The 26226-nt window shown below is 43.1% G+C and overlaps 1 protein-coding gene across 1 annotated transcript; it reads left to right on the top strand.

The window, feature by feature from the left end:
- Positions 1–220: 220 nt before the first annotated feature.
- Positions 221–15316, top strand: zgc:162780 (uncharacterized protein LOC555377 homolog). The gene is given in 6 exon segments (XM_052142698.1): positions 221–357; positions 480–640; positions 1798–2011; positions 2390–2493; positions 14868–15005; positions 15114–15316. Coding segments are annotated over 6 exon segments (825 nt in total). The 5' UTR covers positions 221–246; the 3' UTR covers positions 15211–15316.
- The last annotated feature ends 10910 nt before the right edge of the window (positions 15317–26226 follow it).

Below are 26226 nucleotides of genomic sequence, written 5' to 3'. Positions count from 1 at the left end.
TCTGTGTGTGTGAGGCACATTAGGAAACTGAGGACATTATGGTTGACAAAGGAACGTGCTGAACAGCTTTGCACTATTGGCAGGGTTAATATTGTTTCCCAGTATGTGAAGAAACAAGTGGAGCCTAAAACCTGAGTTTACAGAAATGGTTCCTCCCCTTATTTAACTTCCTTTTCCACAAGCTAGCATGCTGACTGTTTAAATCTCTGCAACGTTTTGACACAGTAAGTTGTACAGCTTTCCAAAATGGCTGTGCGTTTGTTTGAGGGTAAAGAGCATGCATACTCGTACTGGAAATACCGGATATCTCCTTCTGAAGAGCTCATCAGTAAGATTCTGCAATTCCTTAAGAGTAATGTGAGTCTCTTTGTCTGAGTGTGTTGGCCATAAAAGTAGCCTGCCGTCTTTGTCATTTGATTACATTTTTTGATATTATACACTTTGTAAGTGTCTGCGTTTTTTTTACTGTATTTTCTTAGAAAGATTCACCTTATGAGCTGGCAGTGGATGTTGGATGTGGCTCAGGGCAGGGAACACCGCTTTTGGCCCCACATTTTGCTGGTGTAGTGGGGACAGATATCAGTCCTGGTCAACTGGAGGTGGCAATGAAGCATGTTTGCAGTTTAAACGTATCTTACAGGTGGGTGCACCTGATTTAGTCAGCTTGCTTTTCTGATAAATCAGATGAACTTTCATGTACCTTTTCCATCAGCCAGTCACCTAATTATTAACACACACTACTTAAAGGTGCTGTAAGCAATTCTTTTCATAGAAAGGTATGCAGAACATTCTCCTATTCCCTGAAAGACATTGATGAAATAATTGTCCTGAGGTATCTCATGGGTCTCTGTCACATCACTGGATGCTGTAAACAGCAAACAAATATGTCCAGTGAAGTTCTACAATGGCTAAAATCGCTTACAGCACCTTTAACCTTCAAACCAGCTCAGACACATTTAGCAACAGCTGCACTAGAAGCAGTGAGTGTTAATCTGCAGATTAGTTCAACAGAGTTACCGAAACTAAAGAATAGGGTATTATGAGACCATTCTCTCTGGAAGTGAGTGTGTGGGGTGTGACTGTCACTATGAATCAAACACAACTCTCCCACTTGTTTAGGCATACCATACCAAGCAAAGGAGTGGAGTCACCAGTTGATCTGGTCACGTTTGTAGTTACATAGGGGCAGCTTTGGCTCAGTTGGTAGAGCGGGTCAGCCACTAATCACAGAGTTGGTGGTTCGAATCCTGGCCCACATGTCGAAGTGTCCTTGGCCAATACACTGCACCCCAAGTTGCTCCCAATGGCAGGCCGCCATTGGTGTATGAATGTGTGTGAATGCTTGAATGAGTCACAGTGTAAAGCGCTTTGAATACCATTAACCTTAAAAAGGTGCTATAGAAGTGCAGACCATTTACATATATTCATTTAGAAGATTCATCCATTTGAATAATCACCATCTGCTTATTCGCAATTGTAATCATGGATCACTAACATGTATCACATGATTGATGCAATGACCTTGCTCTTAGAAAAATCTTTATAAATATTTGGCTGAAACCTGTGAAGAACATATTTGGGTTTTGGCTTTTTTTTTATTTATTTTTTTTATTTTTATTTTTTTTTTTTTAAAGAAAATAAGAAATCATATTTTGCAAAATGGCTTTGGCTTAATTTTATTTATGCAATTAAAAAAAATATATATTATTTTGATTTTGGGGTGAAATATTACCCAAATTACTGTTTTCCCTTTATACTTTAGAGTATGTATTAAAATATAAATTCTGCAACACAAAGGGAGTGTACAGCTGAGGATCTGCTTTTTGAAGATGGCTCTGTAGATCTTGTGGCGGCCATGTCTGCATTCCATTGGTTTGACCGTTCACGTTTTCTTCAGGAGGCTCACAGAGTGCTAAAACCTCATGGCTGCCTCACACTTCTTAACTACACCATGGACATGGAGCTAAGCTATGGAGACTGTTCAGAGACTTTAAACCATATCTGCAAAGAGGTGGGAATCATGTAAAACTGATATTTCTATCATTCAGATGCATACCAACTGTCAGAAAAGTTTAATGTGCCAGGCCAATTTTATTGTATGTTTCTCTATACCTAATCTACTTTCATGTATATATTTGGTCTTGTAGTCTTCAAGCCTTACGTGAACAGTCTAAATAGCCACCATTTCAGTTGGGTTCATGGAGACTTGAACTCCGACTTGTCCATTCAAACTTTTCTGCTATTTGAACAATTGATTTACTCTGGTTCTTTGAACTACTGGCAAGTTGCATGTGCTCTTGAATTTCCTGTTATGAACATTTTGGTTCCTCAAAGATTTCAACCATTTATATGTCTTCAAAATGTTATACGTATATAAATCTCATTACAGTTTTATGCTGCCCTACTGCCTTACCGTAACCCTTACCAGAGTCCCAGCTCTGTGGAACTTTACAAGCAAACCTACAACTCCCTCTAGTATCCAATCAAAGAATGGTAGGAAAACTGATCTACATACAGGTGCCTTTCATATTCAGAGCAGACATGTGTTAAAACTGGCAATTATAATCAGTATCCCTTTATTATTCAGATCATGATCAAATTTTTAAGAAGGTTTTCAATGTTTTGTTGAAAATGAGACAGGTCAGTTAATAGGCAAAAAGAAAAATTGGATCCATGTTTTCAGTTTTGTCTGTGTAAACAAAAATTACCCTCATATGTATATATGTTGATACATTCACAATTTTGTCAAAAATATACATGTTTGCCACAATGTATCTTTATTAGGGTTTTAAGACGTATCGTTGAGATCCTGATTGTGATGTTTCTTGGGCAGATGAGAGTATACAGGAACAACTGGATACACAAGAACTCTTGTGATATTTGGTAAAATTCATGACTATCTTCGTGCTTGTGGATACCAAAGAACCATTGAGCAATGATGTGACAAGCTGAAAAAAAACTGCGAGTTCAGTAAATGAAGGTACGGCATGTTAGAGGGCCGTGTGTCACCGTGCCCCAAAACTACTCAAAATAAGCCACAAATGAACATTACAATGATGAACTCCATTGTGCTCTGCAAGAGTTTCTTCCCATTTGCTTCAAAACAAAAAGTCGCACCATAATTACGCAAGCGTGCTACAGCCCGGAACGTTAAATACAATGTACAGGCCAGCGGGGGAGTGGGAAAGGAGGACAATCGTGCTTGAGCATGGTACAAGGCAACCAGGCCTAGTGTGAGTATGCCCTAATACCTGAAGGCCTTGCATGGACACTGCAGTTAGCTCACTAAGAGAAAAGGAGGTCTACCTATGCTCAGGTTCCAGAATTTGTCCACTGTATGGCCTATTTTGTGACAGGAACTACAAAGCCTTTTTCACTTTACCACTGGGTTTGCCATGTTCTCCTGGAGTTTCAGGGTTTGCATGACACTATACTGCTTCTGCACATTTTGACTCTGTCATAATGGTGCTGCATCAACAACTGAAATAGGCACACATTCCTGATCTGTGGCACATGCTTTCTCTGCACTAAATGTTACAGAATGCATTTTAGTCCCCTTTTGGGGGACATTGCCTCTTGCACATTTAGCTTAGCCTTTAGATCTGCTATAAAGTTATTTGTGTTCCTTGCACTTTTAAGTCAGGGCTAACTGCTTAGCTTGTAACTGATCTTGCTGTGATTAGTGAAAATGCATCTGGTGCACCAAATGAGGGCGAGCTAGTGCATGCCAGGGCCAGTTGCTTTCCCACTGTCACTTCTGAGACTTCATCGTGCCTCCTTGGGGCTTACTCTGGGCCAACGGCCAAGCGTTCTGGCCCGCCAAACAATGCTAACTGGGGCTTGAGGTGGGGTCAATGTCAAAGGTGGATTTTAGCTCAGTCAGGTCAAACATTTCAGCAGCAAGATGGGAAATGGGCTTGGTGTGTGATGTTGACACCAGGGAGGCGTATTAAGGGCAGGTTTTTAGGGCAATGCTGTGGGGCTATTGGCCCAATGGTGGAAACACAGATTGATTTTGGCCTCGAGGCCCAAGGCTATCGGACGGCCATTTGATAGCCCTGGCTCTCACTGGCCCGATAGGCTATTGAATAAGCGGCTATTGAAGCTCTAGAGTTTTTTGCCACTGAATCTAGTGACTCAGAATTCTTAGGAATTAGTTATTTTAGGGTTAAATGTAGATTGGCTATTGAATTGCTTAACTACAGAGCCCTACACATAACATTTGGGAAAAATAATATATTGTGGCCACGAATTAAGAATTAGTTCCCATGACATTAATATGCGACCACTTTTATTAATTTGTTCCCTCATTTTAGTTCAATCATGGCCACGTTTCAATAATCATGCCCTTGTTTTAGTTAAATGCTCCGCCCTTGCTCCCCCCTCTTGATTGGTAAATTAATTAACCTCATTATCAGTTTGCTATACAGTTTGTGAAACAGATATATTGCTGATTGAAACTTCATTGAATTCAAAACAGCACCCATAGATACATAGTCTCTTCACTACACTAGAGGTCTTCACAGGTCCTAACCCGAGGACCTGAGACCTGTTTGTGTTTGGATCCATGTTTTATATGGTGAGCTGGGTCCAGGTCGGATCCCATTCTATTGCTGCGGGTCCCGGGTCTGTTTAACATTATGTGTAATACCCATGTCAATCCGAGACGATCCGGACGTGATCAGACAGCGCTGATGATGGTGCTGTGTGTGTGCGTGTGTGTGTTGTAACAAAGTTGCAACATTGTAAAATTAGGATGAGAAAGTGTGGGAGCGGAATGGTGCTAAGTGACGTCAGAGGCAGAGAGGAGTTAAGGAACATGATAGCAAATTAACAATGCTAATGTTAGCAGCCATGGCAATGAACGAGCAATCGTTATTATAGTTCAAAAGGGCAAACAGTCAAAGTTAACTTATGCAAGATACAAAAAACCCTGTGTGGCAGGGCGGAGGGCGGGGCCGGGTCATGATTCTACACACCTGGTCCCTTATCAGGCTAATCATGCTTCTGAGAGGGATAAAGGCTGACTGCGGAGGGTTGTGCGGGGGAGAGAGAGAGAAACCTGGAGGCAGACATTGCCAATGTTACTGTTTATGCTGATATTTATGTGTTCCTGTGTTCCGACGGTTACCATCGAGATTGTTAAAAGAAAAGAAAAAACTGACCTCAAACCTGTTTCGCTGTCTCCTGACTCCTCCATTGCCCAACCAAACAGTGTTACACTGGTGCTGAAACCCGGGAAGGAGGAGGGATACGCCGTAGTAGAGTTCTCGCCACTACCGTCCACCCCAATGGAGCAGCCTCGGCCATCTGCTGGGGGACGAGGAACCCGGCCGCCTGGAAGCGGAGGACGGCCGCCGACCGCGAGGGGAGAAGGGGCTCACTGCCGACCGCCTGGAGTGGGAGAACCGGTGCCAGGGGTGGGTGATACCCCTTCTGTTCCCCGAGAACGCGGCGGGGCGTTCCGTCCGCCAGAGGGCGGGACCGGGTCGTGATTCTTCACACCCGGTCCCTTATCAGGCTAATCAAGCCTCCGAGAGGGATAAAGGCCGACTGCGGAGGGTTTGTGCGGGAGAGAGAGAGATCGTTTACGAACATGTCTGTCATGTGTGTTTGTCTTTTAAGTTTATAATTAAAATATTATTTATATTATCAAGCCGGTTCATGCCGCCTCCTTTCCATTGAACTGATTACACCCTGCAAAGCTGATTCTAAACAAGTCACATTTGTCAGCCATCACCGTGATAGCAAGTGGACTTTTGAAACTGAAATAATGAGTGGATTAGGTATGCCAGTTCAATCAGCAAGAGAAGAATCACAGAAAACCTGGATGTATTTTACCAACTTTCTTGGCAAGGAGGATGGATTATATGGTCACGTCCAGGCACAGGGGAAAAGGCTACTAATGTTACATTAGGTAAGACACAAGGTTTTGTTTTCACAACTTGAATTAAATTAACTCAATCAGTGGTGAAATCGGTGTCGATCGGGTCTGTGTCTCCCGGCTGGGTCCTGGTAGTACATTTCCGGGTCTTTTTGGGTTCGGGCACAAATCTTTGGACCCGTGAAGACCTCTGCACTATACACAGTAAAAGTTTGATGGATTCATCAAATTGCGGGCACAAATTAATAAAGCTTGGCCACGATTTAATTAAAACGTGGGAACAAATTCTTAATTCGTGGCCACAATATTTATAATTTTGAGTGGGGCTCTGTATGTTACTGCATGCTAAACAGGTAGTTTAAAGGCTCAATTATGTCATCCTGTTTATTTATTTTTTGCTTATTCCCAATAATTTCCCACCTAGGGCTGGGCGGTATATTGACTTTTAAATATAAATCGAAATATTTTAAAACCAGTTTTATACTATGAGACAATATTTATATTGATATAGTTTGATGTTGCGTTACATAACCTGTTTCTTCCGTTAAAGGGTTAGTTCACTCAAAAATGAAAATGATCCCAAAATGTACTCACCCTCAAACCATTCTAGGTGTATATGACTTTCTTCTTTTACCTAAACACAATCAGAGTTATATAAAAAAATATCCTGGCTCTTCCAAACTTTATAATGGGAGTGAATTGTACCTTCGATTTTGAAGCCAAAAAAAGCGCATCCATCCATCAAAAAAGTTATCCATATGGCTCCAGGGGGTTAATAAAGGCTTTCTGAAGCAAAGCAGTGTTCTTGTAAGAAAAATATCCATATTTATAACTTTATAAACTATAATCACTGACTTCCGGTAACGGTTGTCCGTGTGTTCACAAGAGTTCTGGCATATGACTTAGGCGTAGCGTAATGAGGTCTTTCTTGTCTCTCTTGGCAGACTGGATCTGCTCCCATATTACAGACGCATGCTCCACACATCCAGGAAAACCTGGTACAACTGCCTTTTGGCAGCTTGCGTCTATGTATCCATTCTTCAGGGGGTAATCAGGCATGGTCCTTGCTACCACCAAGAGGAAAATCTTTCCCTCCACATTCAGTAGAGCAATACTCCTAATCTGACTTATGTTGGTGGATTCCTGTTCTTTGGGTATAAAGATGGCCACTGCCCTTTGCCATTTCAGGAGTATGCACTGCCCCACTTCTCTAGTGAGAAGCGACGAAAGAGGAAGCGCAGAGGATATAGCAAAAAAATAAATAAATGTCGGTCATGAATTAGAAGACAACAACAAGGATTTTTTTTTAAAGAACATGTTGTAGGATTTCGATATAAGAGAAGTTTTCCCAGCCCTATTTGTTTGAACCAGAGTAACCCAACTAGGAACTCCGGAAGATTGAGGAGACTGCAGCAGTGGCACAAACAAAAGAATCTGGTAGACGGAGCGTACGGGAGATGTGGTGGTGCTCATGCAGGAAATGCGAGGTAATGCCAACAGAGGATGAGAGTTTTTGCTGCCATGAATGGAATTGCAATGACTGGATAGATGCACGAACGCACCATTTTAAGACTAATACAAATCTACAGTATAGCAAAAACAACTCACTTTTTGCCATTTTCCTTTGCTGTAAACAATGCGCGCTTCCACGTTCCTCAAAAAAAAAAATTTTTTTAAATTAAATAAGGTACCATACACTCCCTATAATAAAGCTTGGAAGAGCTAGGATATTTTTAAATATAACTCAGATTGTGTTTGGCTGAAAGAAGAAAGTCATATACGCTTATGATGTCTTGAGGGTGAGTAAATTATGGGATACTTTTGGGTGAACTAACCCTTTAAGCCACACCAGTTTTCCTCTCTCACACTCTCCATGCAACTCCGCCCCCACTCTCCCTCTGTGGGCAAACCCGGCCCCACTTGCACGAAAATTCCCCTGCAACATGGAGGGAGACAACGCTGGTCCACAATGCCGAAGAAAACTCACCCTGTCTCAATCAGCTCCCTATATCTTGAATCAGTATTTGGGCACTGGTAAGGGTACTGATCCACTGAACATTGGGACACTTGTGACTCAATCACCCACGGCACGTTAATGAGCTTGCGCAATGTAGCGTAGCTGTTATTAATCAGCACCATTGCTGTATAAATGACACTATTGTTAATTTTCTTTAAAGATATTAAATGTAGTGTTATAGACCTTTTTCACACTCTGGGTTTTGCACGTGGAAGAAAAAGTTTGCATGGTAAACTTCAACAGCATTGATTGGGAGATCAGAGCAAATATTACAACCATTTGCTCCAAGACCAAAAGAAAAAATTAAAAACTATTAAGTTTGAATGACTTTCCAGAAGAGGAGAATAATAGTATGGTGAACTAAGATTCCAAATTTACCGTCACTCTCTCAGCAGCTGTAATAGAAACCCCCTTACAGCTGTGGTAATTAATTTTTTTAAACAAATTCCAGAGTAATAGAACACAAAGCATAATGTTTTAAATTTACACTAAATATTTAAAAAATGTATAATATAAAAAAAAAATATATAAAAAAAAAAAAAAGAGATTTACGCTGATAAATAAGGTGGAAACGCATCATCACCTCTGTGAAAAGGACACTCTCCTATCTATAAAAGATAAATGGCATAAATAAATAAAAAGATATTTTTTTAAATATATTCAGGGATGTAGTGGAGGCTAAACGCACGTAAACGCCGTTTACGCACCTCCCAAAATTCGGAAATAGCATTTACCCACCTCCAAAGTGGGTTTATCCACTTCTAAATTGCGTTTATCCACCTCTAAATAGATAGTTCCTAAGCCATTTTAAATTAAGCTTATGTCGTTTTAGTTTCATATTGTTCATTATTAGTTTCATAGGTTGTTAAACCTAAGACGAAGTCTTTCATAATGTGCTGCTGCCAGTGTTTCCCATGCGCGTGCATCGATATTGACTACTACCAGCTATATACAGCGTGCTGACCTCAAAAATCCAGCTGTATTCTAACAATAACTTAGCTCTCCTTATTAGCTAGGCTCCTTGCATGCTGGCTAATAAGTAATAACTGACAGTGCTGTGTTGGACAGATTTATGCAATGGTGTTCCATGACGGAGAGAGAGAGCGCGAGAGGTACGGGTGAGAGAGAGAGAGAGAGAGAGGGACGAGCGAGAGGTAGCTGCGCGAATGCGCTACGGCTCTCTGCAATCAAATATGATTTTAAATGGGCTTAGTAAAAAATAAAAAATAAATCGAAAATCAATGTGTGGCGGTCAGCGTTGATATTGTGGCGGGCAAAAATTATATTGTGGTGGGGAGTGGTGGTGGCGTAGTGGCTAAAGCACAGGGCTGTTAATCAGAAGGTCAGAGGTTCTAACCTCATGGCCACCACCATTGTGTCCTTGAGCAAGGCACTTAACTCCAGGTTGCTCCAGGGGGATTGTCCCTGTAATAATTGCACTGTAAGTCGCTTTGGATAAAAGCGTCTGCCAAATGCATAAATGTAAATGTAAATGTAAAAATTCTTTGATTCCAGCTTGTTAAATGTGAATATGTTCTAGTGTCTTCTCTCCTCTGTGACAGTAAACTGAATATCTTTGAGTTGTGGACAAAACGAGACATTTGAGGACGTCATCCTCCTGGGCTTTTGGGAAACACTGATCCACATTGTTCTGACATATTATAGACCAAACAACTAATTGATTAATCGAGAAAATATTCAACAGATTAATCGACTATGAAAATAATCCCAAATCCCTAATCATTATGTACAAGTGCATTGCATTGGAAGCCCTGGATATAAGCCTCCCTCTCTATCTCTCTTAAATATTTTTGTTCTCTCTGTTTTGTCATTTAGTAAACTTTATAGATTTCAACCATATTATTCCTTCTTGGGTCTCTTTAACAAGAACTTAGATTAATGTATGAATTGAATAGTGATTGTGTGACCTATGATGAGGGAACAACCAGTGATACCCTTGGTAGTACCATCAAATGATAGCCTATAGTGATGTCATCAGGATACACATACACCGGTAGGCAGTGGCCCACCTTACCGGGTGACCACGTCGTGGTCCACCGAAATTTATAGTTTACCCACCTCTTTTTTTACCACTACACCTCTGAATATATTGTTTTATATATTTAAAAGTTTGTCTCAATTTAATGGTAATTATGAAAGACATTACAAACATCTCTTTTTAAGTGAAAACAAAGCTTGGACATCATCTAACAACTTGAGACTTCAGAGGACACAAGCATGTTTCCGGTAAGGGAAGACCCTCCCTGGTTTTTACAGTGCATTGTGGGATTTTTTTAGAGAGCAAACGAAGAGTGTGTTAAAATTCGTGCTGCTGCTGCAACCCCGGCCTCATAGCTTTCGCAGCCTGAAAAGTATTCTGCCCCGATACAAAGCGTGTTCCAAGTTTCTCACATGTGGCTTTGACTTACAACTGAGCATTTGGCCCACTTCGTAGAAAATACTGAGATATATATTGTGTATAACCATTCAGCCTAAATATACCAAGATATGATTTTTGGTCCATATCGCCCAGCCCTACTCTCAACATGCTATAATTTGATCATCGGTATTTTAACACCTCTACTGAATTTGCACAGTGTATGTATAACATTCTTGCGCCATAAATCAAACAATAGGTCATAGCTTTTTTTCTTTGTCCCTCAGGAGACAATCTGAAATATTCTCTGGTTCAATTACAATATAATCTTCTCACACTACTGAGTATGAGGCCACTATACATCTGATTTTAGGGATAACCCGCTAACACAAACATAAAATTAGCCAGGTTTAAATCAATTAAACAATAAGGCAGCAACATAAATGGGTTTTGTAACTGTATATCCATCCATCCATCCATCCATCGTCAACCGCTTATCCTGTGTACAGGGTCGCGGGGGGCTGGAGCCTATCCCAGCTAACATTGGGCGAAAGGCGGGGGACACTCTGGACAGGTCGCCAGTGTAACTGTATATATATAAATAAATTCATAACACAAAAATAAACCAATAGTTGATGAGGCAAACAAAAATATAAAGAGTATATGTTCAAATAAATCACTGGTCATCTGTATATGTGACAGTCTTAGACACCCATATGACTGATAATCAGTTCAATAGTGGAGTAATAGAACAGAAGTATGGGAGTTTGGTGAGTACAAAGCCTTATCTGATATTGTTGCAAGAAAGCGTCCGTGAAAGTAGAAGTCCATGAACATAGGCTAATCCCAATGAAAAATATACACCATGCTGTCAGTAATCAAAAGGAAAGTTACATCTTCGTACTCCTTGTTTATAAAATCAAACAAGATCCACAAAGCGATGTATAAGTGTTCAAACGCTCCTCCAAAGCATCATTGAACCCCAATAGAAATCCTTATGATCTCCCAAACAGTTAATCAAATGTTTTCCACAAGGGAAAATTGAGAGAAAGAAAACTTTTTCTACAAACACAGAAAACTAAATGGATATTAGCTACATAGCACAGCAACCAAACAAACTCAAACAGTAAGAAAAATACATATGAGAGAACTGAAAAACAATACAAAGACATAACCAGCAAATACACTGAATGAAAATGAGAAAATAGTGCCTTCAGACTGATCAGGAAAAAATAACAATCTCAATCAGGACTTTGGATTGTAGCAATGCAGCAGAAAAGCCATGCTCCCCGCCATCCCAACAAATCTCACATCTACTTCATACCTGGTTTAATACAGAACTACTTGGACACTAGCATCTCTAGCGGTGCGTAGTAGAATAGCAATTTGAAGAATCATGGTAACAGGCTTATGACTGTTACAACAGAACTACTTAGGACATTTACAATCCTGCTAGTATCTTATTCATACAGTTCATTCAAATCGAGACTTCCCTTCCCTACCATGCCATGAAGCAATGAAAATAGACTGACCCACTCTGTGGACAGAAGGCCAGCTTTAATCCATACCCAGACTGAAGTGCGAAAAGTCCTCATTCTGATGACCAATTTCAAATAATTTTAGAAAACTCACTGCAATGGATCCTGGGTTTTGAATCTGTAAGGTGGTTTTATCAACCTACAGTGGTTCACGCTGTAGGAATGCTGAGGTGACTAAAGACATGTTAAAAGCAAGATGGTTTAAAACTGTGCATTTCTGGTGAGAGCAGAGACAGCTTCACAAGGCATGGAGAAGACCAGATGAGCATTATAAGGAGGGCTTGAAGGTATTGTGGAAGGCACATGGAGTGGTGGTGGCGTATTGGTTAAAGCACAGGGCTGTTAATCAGAAGGTCAGAGGTTCTAACCCCACGGCCACCACCATTGTGTCCTTGAGCAAGGCACTTAACTCCAGGTTGTTCCGGGGGGATTGTCCCTGTAATAATTGCACTGTAAGTCGCTTTGGATAAAAGCGTCTGCCAAATGCATAAATGTAAATGTAAATGTATTGTGGGATGGCATAAGGGCTAGGTTGTTGGTTTTGAGAATGGCAGAGATAATTTGACAGCAGAGAAGGAAGGAGCATGAAATTATGAAATTTGTCAAGGATTCTTTTAAATTGTCCAGAAATCTTCTTGAAGAGAAGAGGACTGGAACGCTTGTGATGCTGAATCAAGATCTAGAAGATCACACGAAAGAACAACTAGGGGTTCCCTATAAAGACGTGTGTATATATGTCCTGGAGCCAGAAGTGAAATTTGATGTAGCTCCACCCAAGTTGGGTGAGATCAGACAAGTGGTAGAAAAAGTCAGGACAACTTCAGCCCCGGGCCCGAACAGGACACCTTACAGGTTGTAAGGTGCCCAAAAGTTCTTAAACTGTTATGGAAACTACTGAGAGTAGCCTGGAAGAAGCAGTGCATACTCCAGAAATGGCAAAGGGCAGTGGCCATCTTTATACCCAAAGAACAGAAATTCACCAAAACAAGTCAGATTAGGAGTATTGCTCTACTGAATGTGGAGGGAAAGATTTTCCTTTCTGTGGTAGCAAGGACCATGCCTGATTACCCCTGAAGAATGGATACATAAAGCTGCCAAAAGGCAGTTGTACCAGGTTTTCCTGGATGTGTGGAGTATGCGTCTGTAATATGGGACCAGATCCAGTCTGCCAAGAGAGACAAGAAAGACCTCATGTAGTCTGGCTGGATCTGGCAAATGCCTATGGATCAGTTCCACTCCAGTGTGTTAGATAAGCACCGGAGTTTGTTCATGTAGCAGAGTGTATAAAGAGCTTGGTAGATAGTTACTATGGTTACCTGAAAATATGTCATGCAACACAGGAATACATAACTAGATGACAGCAAATGGAAAAGTGGATTGCGAATTGGATGTTCAATCTCTCCCATCCGGTTCAGAGCTGCATTCAAGGTCATTCTAATTGGCGCCAGATGGTCTGAGGAATCCAAGCCAGTCAGGGGTGAGATTGCCAGCACTCTGCAGTTATATCACAAGTATCCTCCAGAATGCTGCATGTACAAACAGACTCTTAAAAAGGCTGGAAAAGCTACTGGCATGGGCCAGAATGAAAATCAAGACAGCAAATTCATGTAGCCTTTCTATTTGTAAGGAGATTAGAAGTGGTCAGATATAGGTTGAGGTGGATGGTGAAAGAATCCCAGTTCTGGCAGAGCAGCCCATTCAAAGTTTAGGGAGAGAATAAAGAGCAGATCTGTCAGATAAACACATGGCAGTGGTGGTTCTGAAGCAGCTGAAAGAAGGCTCATCTCCCAGGCAAATACAAGGTCTGGTCTTATCAATTTACATTGTATCATCACCTGATGTAGCCACTAAATATGTGTGAGATCACAGTAGTCACAAAGATGGACACTAAGGTTAACAGTTACATTAGGAAGTGGCTGGGCTTGCCGCATTTTCTTTCAGCCGTAGCATTGTTTGGAATAAATGCCTTACAACTGCCATTAAAGTCAATCACACTGGGTTTCAAACAGGAGAAGACAAGGCTGTTCTTAGAACTAAGGGAATCAACAGACGAGTCAGTGAGGGCTTGTCAAGCCCAGGTCCAAACAGGACGAGCCTGGAAGACAAGAGGAGGTTCTAAACAGGGTGGTTTTAAGACTGAAGCAACAAAAGATTGGTGGAAGAACCCAATCAGGAATAGGAGCGAGGCTTGACAAGTCCTTGGAGCAAACTCCTCTCCCTCCTTGCTCCACCCCGCCTGACCTGCCACAATGGGAAAGCAAGATGAGAGGCAATCCAAAGGACCCAGTTTCCAGCTTTGGGGGTGGTGGGGAGACATACCTGGCAGCTGCCCCACCACCAGGAGATGTTCTGGGATTAATGGGGTGAAACATCCGTGATAGGTGGCTTCCGAATGATGACCCCATAACTGGACAACTGAAGGCACCACAGAGGTGGGGCAGGCAGTGAAGTCCAGCAGGTTTAGAAATGTATCTGTGCATTTGATTGGCCTTTAACTTAGTCGCCCAAGATCATAGCCCAGAGAGAAGAGAAAGAAGAGGCAAAAAAGACCAGACCATAAATTACAATCCTGTTTTATTCTTTCCTTGATCATGTGACCACAAACAAATCTGATACATTTAAAGTAATCAATCAGCATACCACCTTTAACCCCCACTGTATTCAAGTTGCTACCATTTGCAATACACCAAGCCCCAATACACAAACACCTCAGTCAGTAGGCTGATAGATCACTATCAGCACTGTTTGAAATGCAAGATGACTGTTTTTACAAAGGAATAAGGGTTGTATCACAGAAATACATTTCTTTGTTCATTTTCAATGTTACAAAGATAATTCCTGGTCTGCATATTAAATAAATAATATTTTTATTATTCTATCTATCAATCAATATTTTTGCCAAAATAGCAAAAAAGCTGCACCTTTGGTTTTTCTGATAAAAAAACATATATTTTAAACAGCTCCAATTGCAACCTTCGATTGAAAGTTATTTTTGGAGACTGAAGTTTTTTATTTATTTATTTTATATCTTATGTGTGATTTCGGCTCTAGGCAGGAGGCATTTTGGGTGAGGAAAGCTGTCCCTCTCTCTGGCTACATCGGCATGGTGGAGTCCTTCTCCAGTTTTCAGGCACTCTTAAATAAAGATCCAGGAGAGGCCACGCGACTGTCACAGGACATCACACAAAGGTATTAGACTGTTCACTAAAGCTGTCAATGTACTGTAATATCTGTGTAATATATTCCTGTGTTTTTATCACCCTCTGTTTCTCTTTTCCTCTCGCCCTCTCCCTGAAGACTGTTGTGTGCAATGGATGTGACATCCACAGAGACTGAAGTCATTATGGGAGTTAAATACTTTTACGTGTTAGCCTGCAAGCCTGCAAAAGACTGATTTTTTAAAGCTGTATCCAGCAAAGCTAAGCTGATATAAAACTGTAGTAAGACAAAAAATTTACTTAAAATTATTATTTTTTTTTTTTACTTTGATCTTTCCACATATAAAGAAAGAAAATCCACATTTTACATAAAGAATGCAAATGACAAACAAAAGCAAGCATGTTGTAGAAAATAATTTCAACATATTACTGAGACCTGTTACCTGTATGAATCTTTAATTAATCATTATGTATCAAATCTATGATTAAACTTTATTATACTTATCTGAATTCCATACCCATGATTCCATAAAAAAAATAAAAAAAAAAACACTTTAAAATGCCAATGATACAATTAATTTATTATGCTCCTGTTTTATTCAAAAGTGGATCATGGTGAGTCATGGTGACCAAAACCACATTATTTTTTTATCCAGTCAAGTATTAATTACTTGATTAGATGATTAAAGATAAAATTAATAAGCAGATGTACTATTTAGTTAGATTTTTCATGTAATGTTGTCTGTCTTTTAGTTTAAATATTAGTAATTTTTGAATCATGAAAATATTGTTTTATGGATTTCTTGTCACATGACAACAATATCAACGTGAATATATTTTCAGAAATGCTGACATTAAACATATGCTTATCATAAAAGATACTGTATGCATTCCAATCATTGTCCATATGAATTGTATGTTTAATGTATTTTGTATTTTATTTGTATTAGGGCTGTCAATCGATTAACATTTTTAATCAAATTAATTACATGATGTCCCGATTAATTCATCGTGATTAATCGCATTTAAGCGCATATACAAATATTTGCTGAGAAAGCCCCTCATATAACAATAATTCAATATATAATGATGAACTAATTATACAGTTATCTTTAAATATAATATATATATATATATATATATATATATATATATATATATATATATATATATATATATATATATATATATAATATATTATATATATATATATATATATATATATATATATATATATATATATATATATATATATATATATATATATATAAGATAACTGTATATGTATATATATATATATATATATATATATATATATATATATATATATATATATATATTCAGATAATTAAAATGCATTACATTCTTGTGGCAGAAGAGTTAATCATTGATAAGACAATAGAAAAAACGGCTTTAGAATACAATGTATTGTTTACTACCATATTATTGAAAATAAGCCAATCATTGGCATACAGTTGCAATCCATTTCGCAAGTGAATTTGTCAATCAGTTCAAGATTTATAATGAGGCTTGTTTAAGGACCCGTCAATTTCAAGAAGCGTCAGACATGCTTGTGTAGCGTCTCGGGTACGTCGTGTCATAAACATAACATTTTTAGGTCACTGTGTCAAGTTAAATATAGTTTAATACTTAGAACACATCCTGAGATCCCTTAGTTCGAATTTGCGCTCCATCAAATGTTTTGAATGCAAGAACGTACAAATGTCTTTTTTGTGCTGCCTGGTTGTTTTCTTCACTATATAAACTGTGCGTTGCCACACAGCTGAAATTTCAATTACTCCCCTCTGAAGTAAACAGGTGGTACTACAAGCTTGCATTTCTCAGGAATCTTCCTTATTACAATCCGGGGGCATTGCGATTAATTGCGTAAATTTACACATTAAACACGTTATTTTCAATAAAATTAATCGCACAGAATGAATGTGTTAAATCGACAGCCCTAATTTGTATTTGTTTTTCCTATTCCAAGTTAACCCAAGTTCCAAGTTCACCCAAAAATGAAAATTATCTAATCATTTACTTACCCTTATGCCATCCCAGATGTGTATGACTTTCTTCTGCAGAACACAAAGATTTTTAAAAGGAATATCTCAGCTCTGTAGGTTCAAACAAAATAAGTGAATGGTGAACTGAACTTTGATGGTCCAAAAATCACATAAAGAAAACATAAAATAATCCACACAAACCTAGTGGAGAAATCCATAACTTCAGAAGCGAAATGACTGAAACACGACTGGTACTGCACATGTGCGAAAACTCATATTTGATGTCTCTTCCTGTCATCAACACTGTTTTTATGACAGTCTGCTCTACAGGGACGACTTTACTGTCACGATTTGTAGTGTGCATGTGCTCGATTTATAGAGACGTGGTGGAGAGTGACTGATTTAAATATAGATTATTTTGTGTTTTATGTACATATTCAAGAATTTCTCTGAAAAGGATTTTTACTATTTTACTATCAAGAAATGAGAAAATGTATGCAGGACATAGAGAAACTGATCAAATACCATGATCTCCCCATGAAGGGAACACTGAGCACGACTAGACTGAGAGTGGTGCGAGAATCAGTTGAACAGGGCAGCGAGGCACAAAAAGTTTGGCTGCGTTCAACATGTGTGTAAAAAATGTGAACAGACAGTGGGCTGTTGGCTTAAGGAAGCAGATTGAAGAGAACGAAAGCAAATTCAGAAAGAATTAGCATGTAGGATTGACAATGTGGAAGAAAATAAATTGTGTGAAAGATCTGTTTGTGTGTCAGCACATGCAACGGCGATTGTGTATAATCATCACTATCCCGTGGCGGAGCTGAAAGCCCTGAAACTGAACCCCGACCTCGACTGCTCTTCGCCCAGAAGACAAGCACCACAAGCAGCTCCTCCCCACTCGGACAGAGAAGGAGACCTGAATGAACTTTTTTCTGAAACCTGAGATCGCGCAAGTGGTGAAAGCAAGTTACATTGAATGGAAGAGCGGGCGGCGGACCTCCACTCTGGTGCATGCTGTGCATGCAGAGGAACAGCTGCTGTCCAAGAAAGACAAAGTCAAGGCAAAGGGGGAGAAAGATCTTCTGCTGGCAGTTGTGCGACTACAATCTAATGTCAGCACATCTAAACCGCAGCAGAAATGGGCAGACAAAAAGAAGATAGGCTACAGAAACCAGCGGAAGTGTAATTGCGGCTTGTGTGGGACTGGCGACCATGAGTTCAGAGAATGCACGAAATGCAAACTGTGCAAACAAGAGGGACACTGGGCTACAGACTGTCTGGCGAAGGAAAAGGCGGATTGAAGCAAGCAGAGCAGAGAGCAGCGAGGAGGGGGTTGAGCTGAGGGTGATCAGCTGCCGGCTACAGAAAAGGGAAGTGAACATTTTTTAACCATACACATACAACACACACACACACACACTGATTTACATACTGCTCTCTGCAATGAAGACAATGCTTGCAAATCTTTCAGTGTGACTGATAAAGCTTTATGTGATAATGTTTCGGATGAATGTTTGAGAATGTACAAAAGTTCAGGGTTTTTACAAATGGCAAGATATCAAATGTTAGTTGATGGGACATTAGTAGATTTTTTGGTAGATTCTGGGGCCAGCCATTCTACAATACGACCATGTGACTTGCCATGTGTACCAAAATTGACAGGTTCAGTGCATGAGAGCACTTCGGCCTCGGGCCATTTGATTTCTGAAAAATTCACAGTGCCCTTGGAGTGTAAGACGGAGAAGGGGAGAACATTTAAACATGCATTTCTGTGTTCACCAGCTTGTCCGGTACCTCTAATGGCCAGAGATTTAATGTGTGAATTGAATTTGACCCTTACGGGGGGTTCCTTTGGGATTAGCATTGAGGAAGAACCACAAATATGTTGTTCTAAATTTGAACCGCAGTGTGCATATGAATGGCGTGTGAAAAATGATGATTGGGCAAAAACACAGCAAAAGTGTAGGAGCATTTATGTCAAACTGTGATTTTGAGATTGAAGTACAGAGAACTGTAACTGCTATTGTGAAGAGTGCGGTGGAGAAACATGAGGTGGGGCTGCTTCTGTCTCAGACATTCACCCTGCTCTGACAGAAGTACCTCCTAGGTTGTGGGCAAAACACAAATATGATGTGGGTTAAATCAAAGTCTGTGAACCGGTTGTAATCACCCCAAAATCTGATTACAGACCGTGTCAAGCGCTATACCCCCTCAAACGGGAGGCATTGCAGGGTATTATGCCAGTTTTTGACTCCTTATTGAAAGAGGGCATAATTATACCATGTCATTATTATCCAGTGCACACTCCAATCTTCCCTGTGAAGAAAATAAGAGACAAAAATTAACCGACTGAGTGGCGATTTGTGCAAGATCTTCAGGCCGTAAATTCAGCTGTCATTGCTAGGGTGGCACGTGTACCAAACCCTTACACAATTTTGTCACAAATTCCGCAAAATGCAATGTATTTTACTGTGGTGGATTTGGCTAATGCTTTCTTTAGCGTCCCAGTGGACCAGAAAAGTCAGTTTTGGTTTGCGTTTGATTTTGACAATAAGGGTTATACGTTCACACGATTGTGCCAGGGGTACGCTGAATCCCAGACGATCTATAATGAAGCGCTTCGAAGAAGCCCTGAACCCTTAACACTGACAGCTGGAATGGCTTTGTTACAGTATGTGGATGATTTGTTGATCTGTGCATGTGATGAAGCTACGTGTGTGGCTGACTCTGTGTCCCTTTTGAAGCACCTAGAAGGAGAGGGACACAAAGTCAGTCTTTCAAAATTGCAGTTTGTGAAACAGGAAATAACGTTTTTGGGACATGTTACGAAGAAACAATTATTGTCATTTTTAGGAATGTGTGCTTATTGTCATACATTTATTCCTAATTATGCCATTCTTGAACAGCCTTTACGAGCCCTGATGACAGGGAAAGGGCTGAGGTCATGTGACAAGCTTGTTTGGACAAGCAAAGCCGAGGAGGCATTTGCTAACATGAAAGTACAAATGGCTCTGGCTCCCACTTTGGGTCTGCCAGATGTAAACAAACCGTTTGTTCAGATGGTTGATGAGAAAAATGGGTTTATGATTTCTGTTCTTTTGCAGACTCATGGAGACAGACTGCGACCTGTGGCATATTTTTGATGCAAACTTGATGCAGTAGCAGCAGGTCTACCACACTGTTTGAGGTCTGTGGCGGCTGCTGAACTGGCAGTACTGGCATCCAGGGAATTTGTGGGGTATTCTGATTTAACTTTGATGGTTCCACACACAGTCTCCATGATTTTGCAAGAACAGAGAACGTCACATTTATCTACAGCCCGATGGCTGAGGTACCACACAATTTTATCGGACATGCCAAACAACAACTTTGAATCCTGCCACACTTCTCCCCACAGAGGAGGATGGCAAGGAACATCACTGTTGTCTCTCAGTGCTTGAACAGGTGTGCAGGCCGAGGCAGCGATGGAGACAAAAGAAACTACATGTGCTTTGATATCTGACAATAACCTCTACATTTCTTCTTGTTTACAGAGCATGCAAACTTTTTCCACAGGCGAGGAGAAAAACAAGTGGAAGGCGGCTGGCTGTAGTTTTAAGGAGAATGTGTGGATGAGCTGTGATGGCATACCTTGTTTACCCAAACACTTCTTTCCTCATTATGGAAAGTCGATACACGGGTTAGACCATGTATCAAAAGTGGGGATGGTTGCGCAAATGAAAGAATTGTGGTTTACAAAGGGTTTCACAATATTTCCTGAAGATTTTTGCAAAAGATGTGTCATTTGTAACACACATAATGTGGCAAGAGGGATAAAAACACCTATAGTATCCCAACCACCATCGGGGGGGCTTTTGCGTATCTGATGATGGATTTCATCGAGTTAACCCCTTGTGGGAAACAGAAATACTGCCTGGTGATGGTTGACATGTGGTCCAAATGGTTGAGGCCTTTTCAACCTCGAAACAAGACTTGGCAGCAGTAGCAAAAGCTCTTTTAACCTAGATTGTTCCGAGATGGGGAATTCCAAGAAAAATCAGCGCGGACAATGGGACACACTTTGTCAATGAAGCAATAAAGCAGGTGGGTCAGTTTTTGGGAATTTACATGAGAACACACTGCAGTTACCACGGTGCTAGTGGAGGCGCTATTGAGAGGGAGAATCAAACGATCAAGAACAAATTGGCTAAGTGCTGTGAGGAAACTGGGCTCACATGGGTTAAAGCACTCCCAATTGTGTTGATGTACACCAGAATGAGAAAAAGAGTCAAAACAAATTTAAGTCCATTTGAAATACACTTTGGTAGACCACCATTCATGGGAATAGAGGGGGGAGACAAAGGCTGCCATCAACAGATCTGTGTGAGAATGACATGTTGATTTATTGCAAAGAAATGTCTTCTCTGTTGTCCAATGTTTGTGTTCAGGTGAAAGCTGCTCAGGGAAAGGTTGCTGAAACCTTCCTGCACAAAATCAGGCCTGGCGATTTCATTGTGATTCGTGACCTGACGAGAAAGAGCTCGAAGGCGAAAAGGTGGCTGGGACCATTCCAAGTGCTACTGACGACTCACACGGTGGTGAAGGTCGCAGAGAGAGCTACGTGGGTTCAGGCCAACCACTGCAGGAAAGTTCCGCCCACATCGCAGGAGAATCAGCAACAGGAGGAGATTGTTCCAAGTGAATGTCAATAAACGCCGAGGTCAAGTTTGAACACCAAGTACCACTATCAATGGAAGAGCAAGGCCAACCACAGAGAATAACACGGCCTGTGTGCAGAGTGAACCCCATCGTGTGGTCACAAGCAGTAATCATCGTAAAAAGGTACGAACTGATAAACTAATGTGCAGGAGTGCAGATGACGCGAGTGCAGGTGGTCATAATGTTCTGGGGATTTGAAACGCGTGAGAACTCGAGGAAGGGAGATAACCTACGAGCATGTGAGCGAGTAGGAGCAAAGTGGGCGTGAGGGCTCGAGCGAGCAAAAAGAGTGTGAAAAGCTCGAGGGGGCGGAGCGAGGGAGTGAGGTCGAGGGAGTGAGTGTGTGTGCGACGAAGCGGGGATGGGGCAGAGGAGCGGGGTTCGTGACAGTACTCCCCCCTCTGAATAGGACGGCTCCTGACGGCCGCGGGAGGTGGTGCAGGATGATCCCAACAAACAAAAAACCCTGAACAGACAACCCACAAAACACAAACAAAATTGAGGGCAGTCCAAGGGGCACAGAGGGAAATGAGACAGTCCATGGGGTCAATGGCCAGTTTCAAGGCAAGGTCAGGGGGAACATAGCGGACAGGCGGGTGGTCGGGAGATCTAGGGGGCAGCTGTAGGGCAGAGACAGGGTCAGGGGGTCTGGAAGGTGACTGGAGGACAGGGACTGGGTCCGGGGGTCTGGAAGGTGGCCACCGGACAGGAATAGGGTCCGGAGGCCAGGGAAGAGGCCACAGGACAGGGACGGGGTCAGGAAGTCCGGGCTGAGCCGTGAAAGGCGGTGCGGGCTCTGGAGGTGGAGCCGAAGGAGGCTTTAGGGGGGAAGGCCTGAAAGGCTCCGGAGGTGGAGCCAATGACAGTGGTGCCGTGGGAGGCTCTAGAGGCGGAGGCCTGGAAGGCTCTGGAGGTGGAGCCGAAGGAGGCTTTAGGGGCGAAGGCCTGGAAGGCTCTGGAGGTGGAGCCGAAGGAGGCTTTAGGGGCGAAGGCCTGGAAGGCTCAGGAGGTGGAGCCAATGGAGGTGGCACCGTGGGAGGTCCCCGAGGCGATGACCTGGCAGGCTCTGTAGTCTCGTGGGGTAGAGCCGTAGGAGGCCCGAGAGGCGGAGCCATAGAAAGCTCTGGAGTCTCCGGGAGTAGAGCCGTGAGAGGCTCGGGGAAAAAGGTCTTGGAAGACTCGAGAGGCTCTAGAGGTGGGGCCCTGGAAGGCTCGAGAGGCTCGAGGGGGGCAGCCATGAAAGACTCTAGAGACGAAGCCCCGAGAGGCCGGAGGAGAGGAGGAGCCCTGAGAGACTTGAGGGACGGAGCCCTGAGAGGCTCAAGGGGAGGAGGAGCCCTGAAAGACTCGAGAGGAGAAGCCCTGAGAGGCTTGGAAGGAGGTGGAGCCCTGAAAGACTCGAGAGGAGAAGCCCTGAGAGGCTTGAGGGGAGGAGGAGCCCTGAGAGACTCGAGAGGGGAAGCCCTGAGAGGCTTGAGAGGGGGAGGAGCCCTGAGAGACTCGAGAGGCGAAGCCGTGAGAGGCTTGAGGGGTGGAGCCATGAAAGACTCGAGGAACGGAGCCCTGAGAGGCTCGAGGGGAGGAGGAGCCCTGAAAGACTCGAGAGGAGAAGCCTTGAGAGGCTCGAGAGGAGGAGCCCTGGGAGGCTTGGGAGGAGGAGTCTTGAAAGACTCGGGAGGAGAAGCCCTGAGAGGCTTGAGAGGCGGAGTTCTGGGAGGCTCGAGAGACTTGAAAGGCAGAACCCTGGGGGGCTTGGGAGGTAGAGCTCTGGGAGGCTCGAGAGGAGGAGCCCTGAGAGGCTCGAGAGGAGGAGCCCTGGGAGGCTTGGGAGGAGGAGCCTTGGGAGGCTCGTGAGGTGGAGGCCGCGAGGGCTCTGAGGGGCGAGCAGAGGCTGGCAGAGCCGTGGAAGACTCTGAGGGCGGAGCAGAACCCGGCAGAGTCGTGGAAGACTCTGAGGGTGGAGCAGAACCCGGCAGAGCCGTGGAAGACTCTGAGGGCGGAGCAGAACCCGGCAGAGCCGTGGAAGACTCTGAGGGCGGAGCAGAACCCGGCAGAGCCGTGGAAGACTCTGAGGGCGGAGCAGAACCCGGCAGAGCCGTGGAAGACTCTGGGGGTGGAGCAGAACCCAGCAGAGCCGTGGAAGACTCTGGGGGCTGAGCAGAACCCAGCAGAGCCGTGGAAGACTCTGGGGGCAAAGCAGAACCCGGCAGAGCCGTGGAAGACTCTGAGGGCGGAGCAGAACCCGGCAGAGCTGTGGAAGACTCTGAGGGCGGAGCAGAACCCAGCAGAGCCGTGGAAGACTCTGAGGGCGGAGCAGAGGTCGGTAGAGCTGTGGAAGACTCTGAGGGAACCTCTGCGGTCTTGAGCACAAGACGAGACTGGGGAGAAGGGGCCCTCTTCCTTCTCTTACGTCTTTGGCCAACAGGGGACGTGGCCATGGGGACGGTCGAGGCTACAGGCACTGGCTCGCTGACCGTGGCAGACATGGGCGCTGGCTCGCCGGCTGTGGCGGGCATGGGCGCTGGCTCGTTGGCCGTGACGGGCATGGGCGCTGGCTCGTTGGACGTGACGGGCATGGGCGCTGGCTCGTTGGCCGTGGCGGGCATGGGCGCTGGCTCGTTGGCCATGGCGGGCATGGGCGCTGGCTCTCTGGCCGTGGCAGGAATGGGCGTTGACTCGCTGGCCGTGCCAGGCTTCGAGACTGGGGCCGTGACAGGCTTCGGGACTGGGGCCGTGACAGGTTTCGGGACTGGGGCCGTGTCAGGCTTCGGGACTGGGGCCGTGTCAGGCTTCGGTACTGGGGCCGTGTCAGGCTTCGGGACTGGGGCCGTGTAAGGCTTCGGGACTGGGGCCGTGTAAGGCTTCGGGACTGGGGCCGTGACAGGGGCCGTGTAAGGCTTCGGGACTGGGGCCGTGACAGGCTTCGGGACTGGGGCCGTGACAGGCTTCGAGACTGGGGCCGTGACAGGCCTCGTGACTGGGGCCGTGTCAGGCTTCGGGACTAGGGCCGTGTAAGGCTTCGGGGCTTACTTTTGACAATGTAAGTCAAAAACTGCTTTTATTAAATAAAGAGCAGGCGAAGGTACAGTAGGGATATTCCAGAGGGAGAAAGGTCGAGGTAAGCGTAGGGTCGAGAGCCGGGGAATCAAAGTGAAGTAAAGGGGCAAATCCGGGAGAGAGTGGTCAACGAGAGTGGGGAGGTCGAAGCCGGGAAACAGGATCAGAGGAACTAGACGGGACTAGGGGGGAGCAAAAGACAGGGGAACAAGGGGAGCTGGCAAGCTAAGAGGTGAACGAGAGGAGGTCAAAACTAGACGAGACTAGCGGGGGGCAAAGACACAGGAAACTAAATACAATAACCAACAGGAGTGAGACGAACGGGTTGTGAAATATATAGGGGCGAGTGCAGGTGTAAACAATGATAGGTGATGAGACGAGTGCAGGTGAAACTAATGTGCAGGAGTGCAGATGACGCGAGTGCAGGTGGTCATAATGTTCTGGGGGATTGGAAACGCGTGAGAAACTCGAGGAAGGGAGATAACCTACGAGCATGTGAGCGAGTAGGAGCAAAATGGGCGTGAGGGCTCGAGCGAGCAAAAAGAGCGTGAAAAGCTCGAGGGGGCGGAGCGAGGGAGTGAGGTCGAGGGAGTGAGTGTGTGTGCGACGAAGCGGGGATGGGGCAGAGGAGCGGGGTTCGTGACAAAATGAGGGATTTTATTCTACTTTTATTCTTTGTATTTTTATATCCTGCTGACATAACCAAAATGTTAAATTGATGTGTTTTTCCTACTTAATCTGTACACTATTTCTTGTTTATACTGAGGTGACAGAGGGTCTGATTTTATGTCGGAAGTGCAGTAACAGTGTTTACTCATTTAGACCGGCTTCAGATAAAGTCTTTACTTGTTTGCTAATACTTAAGGGACTATCCCCACAAAAAAAAAAAAAAAAAACAGCTTAAGCTTTTTTTATTTTTTCCAAATGTTATTTCACAAATGTTTAAGAGAGTGATCATTTATGCAAAAATCAGAGATGAAGAGTGTAAGTGTGATGATATGACTTAAAATTTATCTTATTGTTTATTATTGTGATTGAGTAATCTGAATGATAAAAAGCGGGGAATTGTTGTAGAAATTGTAATACTCATTGATCAGTAATAGTCATTGCAAAGGAATGCCACCTGGTCTTCTCATTCATTCGACACCATGTAACAATTTGTACAGGATGAAAGAACCAATCAGAATATCAAGCGTACTCTCAGGAAGTATGTGAAAGACAACCATAATGACTGGGATCTCCACCTTCCTGCTGTGGTGTATGGAATCAACACTGCAAAGCAGGTTGCGTCTTAACATGCTTACTAATATTTATAATATCTATGGTTAGTTGTCATTGGTAGAACTGAATTGATGAATTTATTTAATATGTAATGTCAAGGGTGGATATTTTCCCTTTAATACAAATGTAATAATTAATGGGAAGATTTTTATGTGATCAGTACTCCACTATACACAGTCCCTACTTCCTCTTCTTCCATCGACACCC

Source organism: Xyrauchen texanus, chromosome 14, assembly GCF_025860055.1.
Source record: "Xyrauchen texanus isolate HMW12.3.18 chromosome 14, RBS_HiC_50CHRs, whole genome shotgun sequence".
Taxonomy (NCBI): domain Eukaryota; kingdom Metazoa; phylum Chordata; class Actinopteri; order Cypriniformes; family Catostomidae; genus Xyrauchen; species Xyrauchen texanus.
This window is presented reverse-complemented; position numbering and strand designations above follow the sequence as displayed.